Source organism: Carlito syrichta, unplaced genomic scaffold (genome assembly GCF_000164805.1).
Source record: "Carlito syrichta isolate Samal-C Ts95f unplaced genomic scaffold, Tarsius_syrichta-2.0.1 Scaffold166121, whole genome shotgun sequence".
In the NCBI taxonomy this organism is placed as follows: Eukaryota; Metazoa; Chordata; class Mammalia; order Primates; family Tarsiidae; genus Carlito; species Carlito syrichta.
The window spans coordinates 1,426-20,909 of NW_007110217.1; the positions used below are offsets into that span (position 1 = coordinate 1,426).

The window sequence follows — 19,484 nt, forward strand, 5'->3', positions numbered from 1 at the left end:
GGGAAACACCTCTTATCAACAGGGTGCCTGAATGAAATGTAATTGTATACCTAACCCTTAACTGTACCCCACAAAACCGTAATAAAAAATATTAAAAAATAAAAAAGAATCTATCTGGAGGTATACAATGTCCACCTGTTCCTCAATGGCAATATTAATTTTGGTCACTTATCAAGGTTTTGTCCACTTTCTTCACTATATAAGTTCTGTTTTATTTTCCCCTGGTAACTAATAAGCAGCCTTGTAATGAGAACTTTCACACCATTGAAACATCCTGCTCCTTTTCAAAATTTCTTACTAGATTTAAAATTTCTATATTATTCTTACCTGATCCAATCTTTACTACAATAGTTGTCAAATAATAATTTTCCGACTCTAGCACTCATTCCATGGTTACCAATTAGCATTCAACATGTAATTGAGGACAAGAGTCCTCCCTTCTCTGTCTATCTATTTAATCTATCTGCCTACCTATTACTGGTGTGGACTCATAAATTCATTTTTATCATTGGTTTATAAATGATTATTATATATAATTACTTTGCTGCTCATATTATAAAATATTTGGCCAGTGGAAGCCCTTCAAACTGACTCCTATGCAAAGAATGAGACATGACCTCATCATTTTGTTGAGTAATTCCTTAAATTCTGGCATAACAAAATGTTCCAGACTCATCTTGCACCAACCCTGCTCCTGTTCTAGAATCATCTATTGTTCTGGGAGAGCCATGGCTCCTTTAAGTTGGAAAGGATATTAGAGACCAAAATCTAAATGTTAATGTGTTCATTGGGTTGTCTTTGTTTCTGACTGCTTTTTAGCAGTCAGAATTAGGAAATATATGCTTATAAATACAAATAAATAAATATATATTCATATGCATACATACATATATATTCTGGTGCCACCATATACATACAAATGTATATTTTAGAATCATGAGTTCACACTAATACCTCTAATTACCAATACATGTTGTCTATAGGGCATTTTATTGCTTTCCCAATTCTATATGTGTATGTCTCTTCCTACACAATTGAAAACCCTGGTCTTCCTAGTCATCAACATATATATATATTTGTTTTCTTGTCATATAATACATCTAAAATGGCTTCAGAAACACCTCAGGAAATTGGTCTGAGCAAATATTTTAGGGGTGAAGACCTCAAAAACACAGACAGCAAAAAGCAAAAATAAACAAATAGAATTACATCAAGCTAAAAGGCTTCTGCACAGCAGAGAAAACATTCATCAGAGTGAAGACACAACCTGCAGAATGGGAGAAAATATTTGAAAACTATTCATCTGGCAAAAGATGAATAACCAGAATATATAAGGAACTCAACTCAATAGCAAATAATACATGTAATCTAACTGAAAAATGAGTGAAGGACATAAATAGATATTTCACAAAAGAAGACATAGAAATGGCCAACAGATGTATGAAAAAATTTACAGCATCACTAATCATCAGGAAAATGCAAAAAAAAACTGCAATGAAATGTTATCTCAACTCAGTCAAAATGACTATTATCAGAAAGACAATAAGAAAGGCTGGCAGTGATGTGGAGAAATGGAAACACTAGCGCATTCTCAGTGGGAACATAAGTTAGCACCAGCACTATGGAAAACAGTATGGAGGCTTCTTGAATAACTAAAGTAGATCTATCATATGATCCAGAAATTCTACTTATGGGTATATATTCAAAAGAAAGGAAATCAGTACATCAAAGACATATCTGCACTCCCATGTTTATTGTAGCACTATTCACAATAGATACAGAAGCAACCTATATGCCCATCAATGAATAAACAGATAAAGAAAATGTGTATACATACACAATGGAATACTATTCAATAATTTTTTTAAAGAATGAAATTCTTTCATTTGCAGCATTATGGATGGAACTGGAGGACATTATGTTAAGTGAAACAAGGTAGACACAGAAAGACAAATATCACATAATCTCATACATGGAAGCTAAAAAAGTAGCTCTCATGAGGTTAGAGAGTAGAATGATGGTTATCAGGGACTGGAAAGGATGAGGGGGAGGGAAAAATGATAAGAGTTCGATTAATGCATACAAAAATACAGTTAGAAGAAATACGTTATAGTGTTTAACACCATAATAGGGCAATAATAGTTAGCAATAATTTATTGTGTATTTAAAAATAGCAAGAAAAGAAGATTTAGAATAATCCCAACATGAATAAATAATGTTTGAAGTGATAAATATCCTAATTATCCTGATTTAATCATTACACATTATATGCATGTATCAAAATATCACATGTACTCCATAAATAAGTACAATTATATTAGTAAAAGGAAATAAAATAAAAATAAATAAAATTTTCTGGAAAGAAAAGTAAAATAGTTTCAGAATTGCCTCATCCATCTTGCTACAGCAAATAAATAAACCAAAAATGAATTCAGGATTTATTTGCAATTCTTCTCCTCCACCCTCACCACAAGGCAATGTGTATAATCAAATATGGTGTTTATAATTTTGCTAAATTTTGGTTGCACTTCTAGAAGTTCCTACTCAGTATAGGGTCCTATTCTGAAAGGGAATTTTGGCAATTAGTTTTGAGAATTCATTTGCCCCTACACCATTCTGTATCCTTTCAGAAGTTTTTAAGGAACCCTTACATTTATCCGCTGGTTATTAAAGCAAAATCTCTTCCAGTTTCAGCAGCATTTCTAAAATTGGCCCACTGTGCTTCCCAGTAGTTTCCTGTTGACTATCTGTGGATGTCTAATTCTAAGTTTCTTCAGAGAAACTGTTGTTTCTCTCTACTTCCTCCCAGATCTTGAGGTAATACAGGTCTTGTTGCTAAGGTTGATTTGCTGCCATGTCTTGCATTTTGGACTTCATGGAAATACTGTGTCACCTAGCTTTGTTGGTTTTGCTATAAAATTGCTCTATATAATGTAGATATTCATGGAAGTTCACAGAATATGCTGCCACAATCACAATCTTCCCAGAATGATTTCTGTATATTTCTGTATTTCTTAAATGTTTCTGTTATATTTCATTAAGTAAAATCCCATAATAGCATTATAGCACATTGTTTAACAGTGTGAGTTTTGGAATTACACTGCACAGATTTAAATCCTAAGCTTAGCAATTTCTGTCTGGGTGACTTTGGGCAGATTTTCCCAACCCCAGTTTCTGCAGATGCAAAATTATAATTACAATGCTAACTTACAGGCATTTTGTAGAAGTGAAAATGGGTAAGGGTGAATTCTTTCAAGGTTTCAAAGAAAAGATCATTTTTGGCAGCTTCAGCTTTTCCAGAATGGAGAAAAAATATTACCAAATTCATCTCTTGAAACAGACTCGGTCCTGTATGTGATTGTAGGAAAATAGAAACAAACATACATAATTATAAAAATCTTCATTGGAAAACAAAAATACTAATTTAAAAATACATATTCTTAAATGCCCCATCACAGTCAAGAGAATTCCTATACGCAATTACTCAGCCTCTCTAAATCTCATGATACAGAAAGAGTTCTCAGGAAGTGTCACCTCATTTAATAAATATCTCAACTGAGCAAATAACTTTTAGAATGACACAGAAGAGAGTGTGATATTACTGCTTGAGGTTTTATGAGAGGTATTGCTATGGGGACATCTAATTGGCTTTGAAGGATAAGTAGGGGTCTACCAGGAAAAGAATTGGTGGGAAGAGAGTGGACATTGGAGCACAGAAACCAGTGGCCTGAAATGCATCTTTCTTTCCATTCCTGGCTGTTTCCTTTATAGTCAGACATATTTTCCGGAGCCATATTCATCCAGCTGGCCTTGGGATTGGATCTTTACCTGGCAATCTTCATTCTCTTGGCCATCACTGCTATTTACACAGTCACTGGTGAGTTTATTACACATTTTGTTCATTCACATTGTCTTCGACTGATCCCACTCCAACCTGCAATTAGCAACCTCAGTGTTAGCCTTGTCACTGCTGAGATAAAGACACCATTCATTTCCACTATAAAAGACAGGCAGGGCACCCAACTAGAGCAGATAAAACATAATCTTCCCTATTAAATGTGAGCACCTTGATGGAAGAAAATGATGTGGGAGGTGGGGTTGGGAATTGGTGATTTTGTTCAGTTATGTGTTCAATAACTAGATTGGCATTTAGTATTCAGCATATCAACTCCATGGAAGGTTGGGATGCAATAACAGCTCAGATATAAGACTGGCTAATGCAAGGTGAGGTTCAAATGAACACAGGATGCCAGGGTGTGACCATGGGCTGTGAACGTTACAGTCAAGAGAGAAGAACTGGAGCAGTGGGTTGGTGGCTGGGAGAAGGTGTGTGGCAATAGTCCAGGCAAGCTCTCATGAATCAAGTGTGATGGTGCAGTATCTCATCCATACTACTAACTTGTGAAAATTTAACTATACAAAAATACAGAAAAATAATAGCTAAAACAATCATGACAGTTCTGGAGCCATTTTCATACACTGAGCTATCAACCTAAAATAAGTGACAGAGAAAACTCCAAAACAAAGAGCTTATTTGGGAATAACAAAGGATTGTAATCCGGGATATGTATGCTATGGTGATCACAGGCACATCCAAGGGAGTTGGAGCAAAGGAAAACCTTTAAAGACAAAGAGGAAACTTCCAAATAAGCTATTTTGAAGCAAAGACTATTGATTATGGAGCTAGTTGCAGGTGGAGGCACTTGTTTGTTGGTAGTACTGGCTAAAAGAGCATCTTCATAGAAGTGGCTTAACTAGAAAGTTACAGTTGTGATCATCTCTTGTTTCTGTGACAGGCATAGTTGTGTGAGGGCCCTATCATTATGTCCTCTGGCTCCATTTTGTTGGGGTTTGTCATAGGTGACACTATTTTAGTAGAGATAACTTTCACAAAGCAAATATTAAGGGAGATGAGGGCATAAATCTCCCATTTTCAAGATCAGTCTTCTTTCCCCATGACCCTTTCATAAAGAAAATACCTTGTTGGCCAAGAGTCTTGTGAGTCTAGACTTGAAAGACAAGTCGGGTTTGTTTTTTTGGTTTTTTGGTTTTTTGGTTTTTACAACATTGCAGCAAAACTCAAGTCAACAACTGTATTTGGTTTTGAATTAAGGAAACAATAATATGCTCCAACACTAGATCAAAAAATGATTTTGCTAGATTTTTTTAGAGCCATTATATTGTGTCAAATAGGGTTGAATTGAGGGATCATTAGGGAAAACTTTCATGGTGTTAAATGTTTGCTTTTTACCCTATTTAATATTTAAAACTTCACACAAAGATGGAGCTCCACTATAATTCATAAAAATTTTGAATCAAGAAGGAATTTCCCTATTTCTCCTATTTAGGAGAACCAATGAAAGACACAAATACTGAAGAGATAATGACACCAGGTCAAATTTGTAGCTCAAATAAGAGCTTCTGCTATGTTTTCTGCTGAGTCATTTCCAGGGTTTGGGTGAAAAAGAACCCAGAGGTGAAGGAAAATACATGAATAAACATGGGGAAAAAACCTAATTCTTTTCTTTCTCTCTACAGGGGGCTTGGCCTCAGTGATTTACACAGATACCCTCCAGACCTTCATCATGCTGACTGGCTCTTTTATTCTCATGGGTTTTGGTAAGTGAGGACAGTATGTGTGGTGCCCAGGGACTGGAAATCATAGGACTTATTTCTTCTGTTCAGTCTGTCTGCTCTATACTGCTTCTTCCCAGTTCTATCTGGTCACATTTTCCAGTCATTTATATAATCTCCATCATGAAAATGTGTGCCTAACTTCTCTCCTGCTATATTATCTTAGTATAAGGACATGAGGGAAAAGAACTTTACTTTCTTTTTTTAAAAATATTGCTTATGTAAATTATCATGCTTAATTTTAATTTTAATTTATTTGTGTTTAGAACAGACAAAATCAATACCATTGGATTATTTTACAGACATTTTGGTACATTGAATTCAAAGCCTAGAAATCATCTGTTCCATAGAATTTTTATGAAATGAAGGATTAAATATTTGGAAAATTTCAGAGACCAGAATATTGACCTCATTATGATGGGTGGAAATTCATTAAAATATATTACTCAATCTGTTGTTAGAATACACAAACATGAGTTGTATTTTCCTGAGGATTCTTACTTATTAGTTTCATCAGTTAGTTCATTCTCTTGATTACAACATGCCAAGATGAATCTAATATATAGAGTGCTAATTTTTGTTTTCTTTTACTGTGGTATTTATTTATTTTGCATGAGAAATCCATGCACACATTAAAAAGGATATGGGGGGAAATAAACGTCTCTTCCATCTCCTGTAACTACCATGTTGCATCCACTTAAGCCACACTAAATACAACAATCCTGAATATGCATGCTCCTAATCACAAAGCTGGAAGATATTACACATGAAGCAAAAACTGTAAGAAATGCAAAGACAACAAGTATGCAATGATAGTTGACTATTCCAACACAATACATATGCCATTAGTTTCATGTGGCTATTAAAATTAAAATTAAGTGTTTAGTTCTTCATATCCCTAGACACATTTCAGATGTCTAATATGTGGGCCAGTGGCTACCATATTTGACAGCACAGATATAGAGCAGTTCCATCACTGCAGAAACTTTCTATTACACAGTGCTGCTCTGGAGGCCACTGCCAGTACCAATTCCATGTGTATTTTCTATTTAGTTATCCAAAACTTCTTCTTTGGTTTCTGGTCTCACAGATGCACTTCCTGGCATCTGTATGTCTAGGCCACACTCTCCTTTTCTTAGGGTGAGTGGGGCAATTCTCTTATCTCTTAAGGTTCCCCATGTATATTTATTACAAACCATATTTATCTAATCAAAGCAGTTTCCTTTTATTGTCTGTATCCTCCACTTGACTGAGTTCCTGCCTTACGCATCCTTTTGCACATGCTCCCAGCACAATATTTAGCACATAGTAGATCCTCAAATAATGAAGATGTAAACTAATGTCAACTCAACTCTACAATTAGATGATACTCTGGTGAATTTTGCATCATTTAAACCTATACTAAGTAATCCCAAATGTCTGAACTCCTCTTCCTGAATTTAAACGTAATTCTTTTCTGCAACTGACTTGCCTTTCCAGACCCATAGTGGACTGAGTCTCACCATTTTTCCTCAGCACATCTAATTTGCTGCCTCCAGTTTCTACTCCTTAGCTTTTCAATTTTTTGTTGTAACATGAAAACCAGATTATAAGTAACATCAGAACAACCAGGCTCAGAGTCAGGAAGAGAGGTCATTGCTTCCTGTTCCTTTAGGAAGACCTGGGGCTTTCTGAGTGCTAATTCCATTAGGTTCACTCTGTTAGCTCACCTTCAGATTTTTTTCTGCTCTGGATGGTTATAAGACATCAATACCAGTCTGTTGGGCAATAGCTTCATTTTCACCTTAAAGCAAGACAATAAATCAATTTTTTTTTATTTTAAAGATGTGGGGTCCAATTCAGGGTTGGGTATACAAATGTTCATGATGTATGTACCCTTGTTGATGAGGTGTGCCCCCCCACCCCGGAGCAGTTTCCCACAACTGCCAATCCCACCCCTGCCCTCCCCTGGTAGTTTCCCACTACTGACAATTATTTTCCTATAGTATTACAAAAATTGTTCAAAGCCCACTTATAAGTGAGAACATTTGAGACTCAGTTCTATATTCCTGTGATAGGTCATTCAGTATTATAGAGTCTAAGTCCATCCAGGTTGCTGTGAAGTTTATGATTTTGTTCTTCTTTATGACTGTGTAATGTTCCATCATGTATATGTACCACATTTTTTTATCCAGTTCTCTTTCGATGGGCAGCATTGTTGGTTACATGTTTTTGCTATTGTGAACAATGCTGCAATAAACATACGTGTAAAGGTATCTTTTTAATAGAGTGATTTGAGTTCTTCCAGGTATATTCCCAGTAGGGGGATTGCGGGGTTATATGGAAAGTTGATTTTTAGATCATTTAGGAATTGCCAAACCGTTTTCCACAGAGGTTGTATTAGTTTACACTCCCACCAACAGTGTAGAAGTGTTCCCTTTTCCCCACATACTCTTCAGCATCTGTTGTTTTTAAAGTTATTGATGATGGCCATCTTAACTGGAGTTAGGTGGTGTCTCAGTGTGGTTTTAATTTGCCTTTCTTTGATGATGACTAGTGAGACTGAGCAATAAATCAAAAATTTAGCAATCACTGTAAGACAAAAAGTTAGAACTATTTGCTTCATGTACTTTGTGATAGTCAGCCTAGTATCACAGTCATAGCCAGTTGAAGATACTAGAAAGACATGAATCTTGGGAGATGATCACTGTGGATTCCACTAGGCTGATGGAAGGTACTTGTGTACCTCCACCACAAAGTACTGTCTCAGATTTCAGTAAGACATTTCATTTTGTCTGATGCCTTTTCAGCATTTGCTGAAGTTGGAGGTTACGAGAGTTTTACAGAGAAGTACATGAATGCCATCCCGTCCATAGTTGAAGGGGACAACTTGACAATTGACGCCAGGTGCTATACTCCTCAAGCAGATTCCTTCCACATTTTCCGAAATCCTGTCACTGGAGACATTCCATGGCCAGGAATTATATTTGGAATGCCTATTACAGCTTTGTGGTACTGGTGCACAAACCAGGTAAAGTGTGTGTGTGTGTGTGTGTGTGTGTGTGTGTGTGTTCACATTCTTCCTTGTCTCATAGAAAAGCATTTAGTTTCTGTTTTGTACACATACATAGCATTTAAAGAGTCAAATACTTCTGCAAGTTTTGTTATTTTTAAAAATAGCTTTCTGGAGCCTCACTCTCTACCCTATTTCTTGACCCTCAGAGGAAAACACTTTCGGCTCTTTTAAGTACGTGTCTGGGTATTTATTTCTATTTTCTAAATCTTTGTGCTTAATGTGTGGTCTGTGAATCATCAGTACGGACATCACCTTGGACCTCACTAGAAATGAACACTCTCAAATCCTATTCAGACCCATTAAATCGGAATTTGCTCATTAACTTTATGCCTAAGTGGTACAAATAAATGCTTGCCTTGTTCCCTCTTGGTTTTCAAGTTTTAGGATTTTTTTGTTGGCTCCCCATATTGGAAAACTCAGCTCTCTTTCAACTTTCCATTCTCGGTTCTGTACAAGTGCACCATCTGTTCCCCATCCTCCCAATAGATCTAAATCACAATTTTCGAGAGATCAGCATTCAGCGGTACCATTTTAGTGACTACATGAATGTGATTCACAGTTGAACCACATGACAACTTCTGACTAATGTTTCTTTAGTTTTTTTTCCCCCCATGGAATTAATCATTCATTTTTGAAATGAAAATTAATAATTTCAAATTTTCTTGATAATTATTACTCATTAAACACCTACATCTCTGCAAATTGTCAAAATCTCTTCTCAATACTTGCAAACAATCAAGTATTTTACCAATACTTTTCCTCATTTTCTCCTAGGCCCTTTGCCTCTCACAGCCTGGAAGTTTGCCCTCTATGCTTGGTGCCCAACCTTATCAAAGATCCCCTTCATTACTGTCTTTGGGATTCATTTTGTTTTACTATTGGGTTATAGCTCTTTTTCCCAGTATCCCATGTCACTTTCTTTCTTAGATTATAAACTCCAATAACTTCATGAGATATACTTCATAGGAGGTAAGTTTATTGTGGAGTTGCATATTTGAAAATGTCTAAATTCTAACCTTTCTTTAATTGATAGTTTGGCCATGTACACATTTCTATGTTGGAAATAATTTTCTTAAAGTCATAAATCCATTGCCTTCTGGATTCCACTGTTACTATTGAGAAAGCCAGAAGTTATTCTTGATCCTCTGGATGCGACTGCCTTTTTCTCCCTGGAAGCTCATCTTTCCTTCGTCTTCAGTATTCTGAAATTTCACCACAACACACGATTGTGTGGATCTATTTTTGCCCATTGTGATAGGCCTGATTAAACTGTGAGCCTGTTTAATCTACTCATTGATGTTTTGGATAATTTGGGGGGGGGAATTCTTCCTGATTCTCATTTTGTTTTCTTTTGGAGATCTTTTATTTTGGAGTGTTGGTCTTCCTCTGTTGTTTTTACCTTTTCTTCCCATCTTCAATCACTTGATCTTTTTGCTCTACTTCTTCAACTTTATCCACCAGTTTTTCTGCCTTTGTATTTATAACTTCAAAGATCTTATTTTTTATTTTCTGAGTATTCTTTTTTATAGCATCTAGGTTTATTCTAGTTTTTGCCTTTTGAAGTTTCTTCTCTCTGAAAAGTCTCTGTCTACTTCAATCTTATAATTTCACAATTTTTAGCCTGTCTTGAATCAATGGTCAGTTTTATTTTTCTCTATGTAATGAACTTGTTTTCCCAGAACATCTACCAAAGAACACATCATTTAACCATTGATTTGTGGAACCATCTTTATTATTTATATTTCATTTCTGACTATTTAACTTGCCTCCTGTAAGTAGCCTCACATTCACCCTTAGATCTGATGCCTGGTCTTGCTTGCTTGCTGACAGGTCTCCTTTCCTCACCTTCGGTTTGTGTAGTACCTCCAACTGCCTGCTTTTAGACCTCTGCCTAAAAATGATACCTACTCCCCCAGCACTGAATGATACCACCTGTTATCCCTCTAATGGATTGCTTCTCCCAGAAAATTCAACAGAAAAAGTCATCTCTGTTTTCTGACAGTCCTCAAAAAAAAAAAATCAAGAAGTTGTGGCATGATGGGTAGAAATCCTGCTTTGTTACAAAATTCTTAGTTAAGAAATTACACAATTTAAGTAAGAACTATGAAGTTATATGCATTCTTTTTCTCAAGATTGTCATATCTCATTCATAACAAGATGAGATTCTCAGAATATTCTGAAGAAATCTAGAAATTAATGTCTCAGTGTTCTATCCTGATGGCTGCCTGATTATGATGCTTCCATAGCAACTGGATTTTTCAAGGAGGCAATTGTCTCATAATAATAGGAAGATATTGATGATGCCTACAAAATTAAAGACTTACTAATGTAAACCATAATTTGTGGGGGCATCAGTAGTGACAGCTTTTTACCTAAATAGGTACACTACTATTGTAGTGTTGCAGCCTGGGAACTGTAAGCATATTTTAATCATAGCTAAGGTTTATTGACTTTTATGTACCAAAGGTCTACATACATTATACCAAATATTAAAAAAATCCTGAAACAGATAACCCTATTCTATAGGTGAGAAACCTGATGCTCACGGATGTCAAATACTGTGTAAAAAGAATAGAGAATCAAATACTGATCATATGCTAAATTCCATTATTTTCCACTAACCATAGCATCATTTCTGTATTTAAATATATCACAGTTGTGCATATTTGGGGAGTACATGTCATATTTTGATACATGTATACAATGTATAATGATCAAATCAGGGTAATTGGAATATCTATCACCTCAAGCACCTTTCTTTGTGTTGGGAACATTATAATTCTTCTCTTCTAGCTATCTTGAAATATACAATAAGTTGTTAACTATAATTTCCCTACTGTACTATATAATACTAGAATGTTTTTCTTCCATCTAACTATGATTTGTACTCATTAATCAACTTTTCTTCAAGCTCCTCTCCCTTTTTCAGCCTCTAATAACCATTATTCTACTCTCTAGTTACATGAGATTCACTGTTTTAGCTTCCACATATAAGTGAAAACATGCTATATTTGTCCTGTTCCTGGCTTATTGTACTTAACATAATGACTTCCAATTCCATTCATGTTGCTGTAAATGAAAGGATTTTATTCTTTTTCATGACAGAGTGATTGTCAATTGTGTGTGTATAAAATGAAAATCATATTATATATGTCATATTTTTTGTCCATTCATCCCTTGATGGACATTTAAGTTGATTCCATATGTTGGCTTTTGTGAATAGTACCTCAATAAACATGGATGTGTAGATATCTCTTTTATATACTAATCAGAATCACTTATTGTAACATTCCTAAAAATTAATACTCACCTTCCTTTAAATCATCACCTGGTTATTTCACGAGTATGCTGTGTTTTCCCTGCAGGTTATTGTCCAGCGCTGCCTATGCGGCAAGGACATGTCTCACGTGAAAGCCGCCTGCATCATATGTGGGTACTTGAAGCTGCTGCCTATGTTCTTCATGGTGATGCCAGGAATGATCAGTCGCATTCTGTACACAGGTAAGCCCTCAGTCTATACATACTGTCTTTTTTATGTTTGAACTCTGAAAAATGTTTTTAAGATATGGTAAAATTTGGGTACACTAGAAAATTTGTTCTGGATGGAAGTAAAAGCAGAATTCCAGGTAGAGGGGACACCTTGTACAGAGGGTCAGAGGAGGAAAATGGGGCATATGTGGCTCTCTATTTATTTATCTTTTTTATATTGACTGCCTGTATCATTGCAGAATCTTTGAGTCCTGTATTGACAAATGCCTAGGGTTTAAGGAAGTCTAGAGAATATAGCAAAAGAGCACAGAAAGTTGAGGGAGAACTGGGTTAATTTGAGTTGGGTAAGCTGTAGTGGCTGAGTTTGGTGACAACTCTGATGGAGAAGGTGTTTGAGATACAATGTTTCACTTTGGTCAGTCCTTCTGTGATAGCTGGAAACTTGAATCAGGCCTTGGAGTCAGGTTTTTAGGGGTATGTGAATTTCTGAGTCAGCTTAGAGTAACCTCTAATGTTGAAAATCTTCCTCAAAAAATAACTTTCTTTATTATGAAAAGCGAAGGAAATATAATTGAATCTTTCTTGGCTAATCAAGGACTCGTTTTGGTTGGGACTATCCATTAGATAACACTGAATGCACTTCATGTGTCATGTTTTCTCACCTGAGCACCAGTTTATTTCACCGAAATCTTGTTAAGAAGAACATCAAATGACAAACGTCACATCTTATTGCTGCATCACAGTGTTGTTTATAACAGTAAAAAAATGTATAAATATCCATCAAGTAGGGAATGGTCAAAGAAACCACTGTATACCTCCTCTACGGAAAACTGCACACAAGTGACTGAAGAGCATCGCAAAACTTGGGAAAATGCTGAGATTGCTATGTAAATTGTAAAAAGAAAGCTGCAAAATAATATCTTAATAATTACTATAGTTATGCAAAAAAGACATCTGTGGAAAAAGAGTAGAAAATAATAAAACATGGAAAAAAGCTAATGTGCTAAAGTGCCACTGTTCTGGATAATTCTTTATCGGTTTTCCCTATCTTTCATCATAATAATGTCATGATGGTTCTTTTCTTAAGAAAAGAACCATAATGACATTGTGCAACTACCATGGGGGGGCATCATCACACATGAGACAGTCATCCCAATTGACTATCACAAGTGACACCTCTTCTTAAATACAGGGGAAAAAACTAGACTATATGAGACAGTACAGGACCTAACTTGTTGTTGATCTTTGGAGTTCTGTGTTCCTGGAAGAATTTACTCTTTTGCTGATTTTCTGGAGGTTGGAATCAGTTCTCTCTGTTTGTGCTAACATTCTTGCTGGACAACATCTCAAGGGAGCCTCTGCCCCATGGGGGTTAGTGCACAGGAGATAGGCACGAGGATGAGACAATTAGGAGTTTGTGTTCTGGGCAAAGGGAGACCAGAACCACAGTATGAAATTCAAAGTTGAATCTCTTATTTTCAGGTAAATGCCATTCCTCCATTCCCTACCCACATGATCATATAACTTATCTCTTTGTTCAATGGTTATGGGTTGTGTCTGTTTGGACCTCACTGAACTCATCTTTGAATCCTTCTTCAGATAAAGTGGCCTGTGTCATACCTTCAGAATGTGTGAAACAGTGTGGTGTTGAAGTTGGTTGCACTAACTATGCCTACCCAACAATGGTGCTGGAACTGATGCCTCAAGGTAGGAAAATGTCCCTGCTGGAACCACCTCATAGGACTGTCCTTAGATAGGCCTTGAGGAAGAGGGAATGGCATACTTCTTTGTAATTCTTCCTTCCCTTAATTCTATCCAATTCATCACACATTTCTTGAATTGCCAACTCTGTGCTGAGCCTAGAGATTTCATAGACAAACAGATACAGTTTCTGCTTTAAAAAATCCTTACTCCTTCAAATTCAAGACTGTCTCCAAAGTAATCAAGAACATTTAAATGATTTATTTGTCAATAAGAGTTGCTAAATAGCTATAGAACTTATAAACTCACAGGACTAGAGATTAACTATCCTGCTTTCTTTGGGCAAGTGATATCCAAATAACAGATCTCAATCTATGTAACTTACAACTATTTATTATCTACTGTATGTCAAGCACTACTTTGTGCTTAGAAATATCAGTGAAATAGCCACAAAATCCACTCTCCCTTGGAACTCAATATTCTAGTATTGTGAGTTAGAAAATAAAACACACAGAAGAACTGAGTAAATTATTAAGATGCCAGCATTGCTGTGGTGAACAGAAACAGAGCAGATTACGGAACTCAGGACTAACCAGGTGATCTTAGGCCTATCAAAGGTTGCCTAACATTTCTGTGACCTTTCTTCACCTTGACACACATGAGCATTTTCAGGAGAAAGAGCGTGGCTCATAGACACGACACCACATATACCCTTCTCCCATACTGTCTTACTACTAATGGGCAGAGGAAACTGGAGGGTGAAGCTCACATAATTTTCAAAACTCTTGGCTTTGCCCCACCAAAGGCTTATTTAGAAGAATTATTTATTAGACTTTTTCCTCTCCAGTTCTCTAAGTCTTTGGGAATCCAGGAGTTTTCCCCAAAGAAATAACAAATGACAATGTTTCCTCTTTTCTAAAACTAGGTTCCAGCAGATGGTTTCTAAGATTATGTTTAAAACTAAAATTCCATACTGGATTATGCTCAGGTCACTGGGAAATATGCAGAAAACTCCACATTCAAATATGTGTTGAAAAGTACATCACTCAGTCAATATTCCAGTCGATACTTTTGTTTTTGAGTGGCTCTCTGGTTTAGCAAGGCCCTCATTGATCATAGTGTCCAGTCACTAACCAGTGTTCATCCTCTCTGGGCTTCAGGACTACGAGGCCTGATGCTGTCAGTCATGTTGGCCTCTCTTATGAGTTCCCTGACCTCCATCTTCAACAGCGCCAGCACCCTCTTCACCATAGATCTCTACACCAAGATGCGGAAGCAGGCATCGGAGAAAGAGCTTCTGATAGCTGGACGGTGAGGGGATCCTGGCTTTTACTTAAAGTTCTTCAGAGAATTGCAGATATAGATGTGAACTAGCACTTCCTTGCCCTTGGCTTCGGTGGAAGGAGTCATAGCATTCTGGAATAGAGGAAGAAACATTGGAGGACATTTAATTCAACCTGTCTCTTTCCATATACAAAAATTTGAGTCATACTTTTAAAGAAATAACTGCTTTCTCAGACTTCCAAATGCCTCTTATTGTCTCTTATTCCTTTCAGCCTCATACCACCCACCTTCCATCTGTTCCTGCAGCTCTATCTAGTGTCTTAATGGGGTATGAAATTCCCTCCTACTCTAATAGGGTAATGTATTGTCTATAGTAGTGTCCTTGTATATCACATGGGGGTAAATGAATCCATCCACACACTAACACAGAAAAGTACATCAACTGAATTAATTAAATATTGGGTTGTATTAGAAGGGAACAGACTCGGGGAAGAGATTAATTCCAAGAGGCTGCTTGGGGCGTTGTCAACCCAGGGGGCCCTGAGCAGCCTGGGGACCTTGAAGATAGCGAGGTGAGAGGAAACAAGCAGAAAGAATGAATAACATAGTTCCCTTTTTCCCTTTCTTAATTTTCTTTTTTTTTAACTTTTAAATTTTTTTATTTTAAAATTGTTGGGTACATTTCAGGGTTAGGTATACAAATATTCACTGTGCAAGTACCCTTGTTGATGAGGTGCACCCCCTTCCCCAGGCAGATTTCTGCTACTGTCAATCCCACCTCCCTGTTCCTCCTCCCCTCCAGTTTCCTGCTACAGTCAATCTTTTTCTTATAGTATTGTGGTGATTGTTCAAAGTCCACTTATGAGTGAGAACAAGTGATACTCAGTTTTTTATTTCTGTGAAAGATCACTGAGTATTATAGACTCTAATTCCATCCAGGTTGCTGCAAAGTTCATGATTTCATTCTTCTTTATGGCTGTGTAATATTCCATTGTGTGTATGTACCACATTTTTTTATCCAGTCCTCTTTTGATGGACAGCATGGTTGGTTCTGTGTTCTTGCTATTGTGAACAATGCTGGGATAAACATACGTGTGCAGGTATCTTTTTTTATCTTCCAGGTATATTCCCAGTAGTGGGATTGCAGGGTCGCATGGGAGGTCGATTTTTAGAACATTTAGGAATTGCCTCACTGCTTTCCACAGAGGCTGTACTTACTAGTTTGCACTCCCACCAACAGTGTAGAGGTGTTCCCATTTTACCATATCCTCTCCATCATCTGTTATTTTTTGAGTTATTGATGATAGCCATTCTGACTGGAGTTAGGTGGTATCTCAGTGTAGTTTTAATTTGCATTTCTTTGATGACTAGTGAGGCTGAACATTTTTTCATGTATCGGCTGCTTGTATGTCTTCTTTAGAGAAGTATCTATTCATATCTTTTGCCCACTTTGTAATGGGGCTGTTTGTTTTTTTCTTTTCAGCACATTTGTGTTCCTTGTAGACCCTAGATGTTAGGCCTTTGTCAGACATGGGGTTGGCAAATATTTTTTCCCAGTCTATGGGCTGTCACCCTGCTCTTTTGATGGTTTCTTTGACTTTCCAGAAGCTTGGCAGTTGGATGAGGTTCCACCTGTCTATCTTATCTCTTATGGCATGGGCACTTCAGGTTTTGATCAGGAATTGGTTACCAGTTCCAATTTCCAGAAGAGTGTCTTCTGCATTTTCTAAGGTTCTTATAGTTTGAGATTTTACGTTTAGGTCTCTGATCCATAATACCTTCATAATATTCAGATAAAAGTATATTTTCATAATACTTTGTAAAATGTTTAAAAACATAAGTATAACACACATACAGAAAGCAGGTAAAACATAAATATACATCTCAGTGATATATCACAAAATAAGCACCATGTAACCACAAATCAAGTCAAGAAATGAAAATTTGAGCAACCAGAAACTCACTTGGACTCTGTCTTTCCAAAACTAACCCCTGGGACTTTTAACTTTATAGTTTAATATTTTCCAGTGTCAGACTATTATAAATATAATAACCTCAAATATATTTTTGATATATGGCTTATTTTGTTCATGTTATGTTTATGACATTCAGCCATGTTGCTATATGTAACTGTAGTTTATCCATTTTCTTTCAATATGATATTCCACTGTACTAACACATTAGAAATAATCTACTCTACTATTCATGGACATTTTGCTTGAGCATTTTTGTCTATTTCCCTTGATTCATATGGGCACATATTTCTGTGGAGTAGATTGCTATGAGTGTGCATATCTTTCGCTATTGGTCCTTTAAAATTTAGTATCTCTGACTAGAGAATGAATGTGAGAAGAGTTCTTACGAGAAAAGAAATTGGTGATGATACTTCTAAAAATGATCAAATTGCTGTTGATAATAATTTTTTTTCCTCTTGTTTTTATTTTTTCTTCATTGGATCCCGTCTTTTTTTTAATTATAAAGATATGGGGTACAATTCAGGGTTAGGTACACAAGCGTTGATTATGCAGGTACCCTTGCTGATGAGGTACCTCTCTCCCCTAGCAATTTTCCTCAACTGCCAATCCCACTCCTCTCCCATGACAGTTTCCCATTACTGCCAAATGCTTTCTTATAGTATAATTGTTCAAGGTCTGCTTATGAGTGAGAACATATGGTACTCTGTTCTTTGTTTCTGTGATAAATCACTGAGTATGATCGACTCCAAATCCAGCCAAGTTGCTGCAAAGTCCATATATTTGTCCTTCTTCATGGCTGCATAATGTTCCATTGTGTATATGTACCACACTTTCTTTATCCAGTCCAGCTTCAATGGGCAACGTGGTTGGTTCCATGTTTTTGCTATGTGAATAGAGCTGCAACAAACATATGTGTGCAGATATCTTTTTTACAGAATGATTTGAGTTCCTTCAGATATATTCCCAATAGGGGAATTGCTGGTTCATATGGAAGGCCAATTTCTAGTTCTTTCAGAAATCGCCACTGTCTTCCAGAGATGTTGCACGAGTTTGCATTCCCACCAGCAGTGTAAAAGCATTCCTTTTTCTGGGCATCCTCACCAGCATCTGTTGTTGTTTGTTGTGTTAATGATGGCCATTCTTACTGGGGTTAGGTGGTATCTCTGTGTGGTTTTGATTTGCATTTCTCTGATGATGAGTGAGGCTGAGCACTTTTTCATGTGTCTGTTGGCCACCCATATATCTTCTTTTGAGAAGTGTCTGTTCATGTCTTTTGCCCACATTTAATGGGGCTATTTGTTTTTTTCTTTTTGGCATGTTTGAGTTCCTTGTAGATCCTAGATGTTAGGCCTTTGTCAGACATACAGTTGGCAGATATTTTTTCCCAGTCTGTGGGCTGTCTCCCTGCTCTCTTGATGGTTTCTTTGGCTTTGCAGAAACTTTTTTAAGTTTGATGAGGTCCCACTTGTCTATCTTATCTCTTACAGCATGGGCACTTGGGGTTTTGATCAGGAATTGGTTGCCAGTTCCAATTTCCATAAGGATATATCCTGCATTTTCTAAGGTTCTTATAGTTTGAAGTTTTACATTTAGGTCTTTGATTCATTTAGAGTTGATTTCTGTGTATAGTGAAAGGTAGGGGTCCTGTTTCAGTCTTCTGCATGTGGTTAGCCAGTTTTCCCAGCACCATTTACTGAATAGGTTCTCCTTTCCCCAGTGGTTGTTGTTGGAGGCTTTGTCAAAGATGAGTTGGTTGAAGAATTGAAACTTGGATTCCGGAATCTCTGTCATGCTCCATCAGTCTATGTGCCTGTTCTTGTACCAATACCAGGCTGTTTTGGTTACTATAGCCTTGTAGTAAAGTTTGAAGTCTGGACACGTGATACCTCCTGCTTTGTTTCTTTTGCTAAGGATTGTTTTGGGTATCTGTGGTCCTTTATGTTACCATATGAATTTCTGTATCGTCATTTCCAGGTCTGAGAAGAATGATGTTGGTAACTTAATGGATATTGCATTGAATCTGTAGATTGCCTTCGATACGATGGACATTTTAACAATGTTGATTCTTCCTATCCATGAGTATGGAATATTTTTCCATTTGTTTGTGTCTTCTTGGATTACCTTGAGCAGTGTTTTATAGTTCTCATTGTAAAGGTCTTTCACTTCTCTGTTTAGGAAGATGCCTTGATATTTCCGGGTTTTTGTGTGTGTGGCTATTGTGAATGGAATTGTGCTTTTAATTTGGATCTCTGCCTGCTTGCTGTTAGTGTATAGGAATGCAACTGTCTTTTGCACATTTATTTTGTACCCTAAGACTTTGCCAAAGTCCTTTATCAGTGCAAGCA

General features: G+C 36.7%; 1 protein-coding gene across 1 annotated transcript in view; it reads left to right on the forward strand.

Annotated features, from left to right (window-relative positions):
- Window positions 1-3,771: 3,771 nt before the first annotated feature.
- Window positions 3,772-19,484, forward strand: part of LOC103252527 (low affinity sodium-glucose cotransporter) — a gene marked incomplete at its 5' end in the record, with an annotated part of 28,893 nt that continues 13,180 nt past the window's right edge. Inside the window, 6 exons of the mRNA XM_008051126.1 lie at window positions 3,772-3,877; window positions 5,539-5,619; window positions 8,424-8,644; window positions 12,055-12,190; window positions 13,778-13,885; window positions 15,040-15,190. Coding sequence (XP_008049317.1) covers window positions 3,772-3,877; window positions 5,539-5,619; window positions 8,424-8,644; window positions 12,055-12,190; window positions 13,778-13,885; window positions 15,040-15,190 — 803 coding nt within the window. The remainder of the gene's footprint in view (window positions 3,878-5,538; window positions 5,620-8,423; window positions 8,645-12,054; window positions 12,191-13,777; window positions 13,886-15,039; window positions 15,191-19,484) is intronic.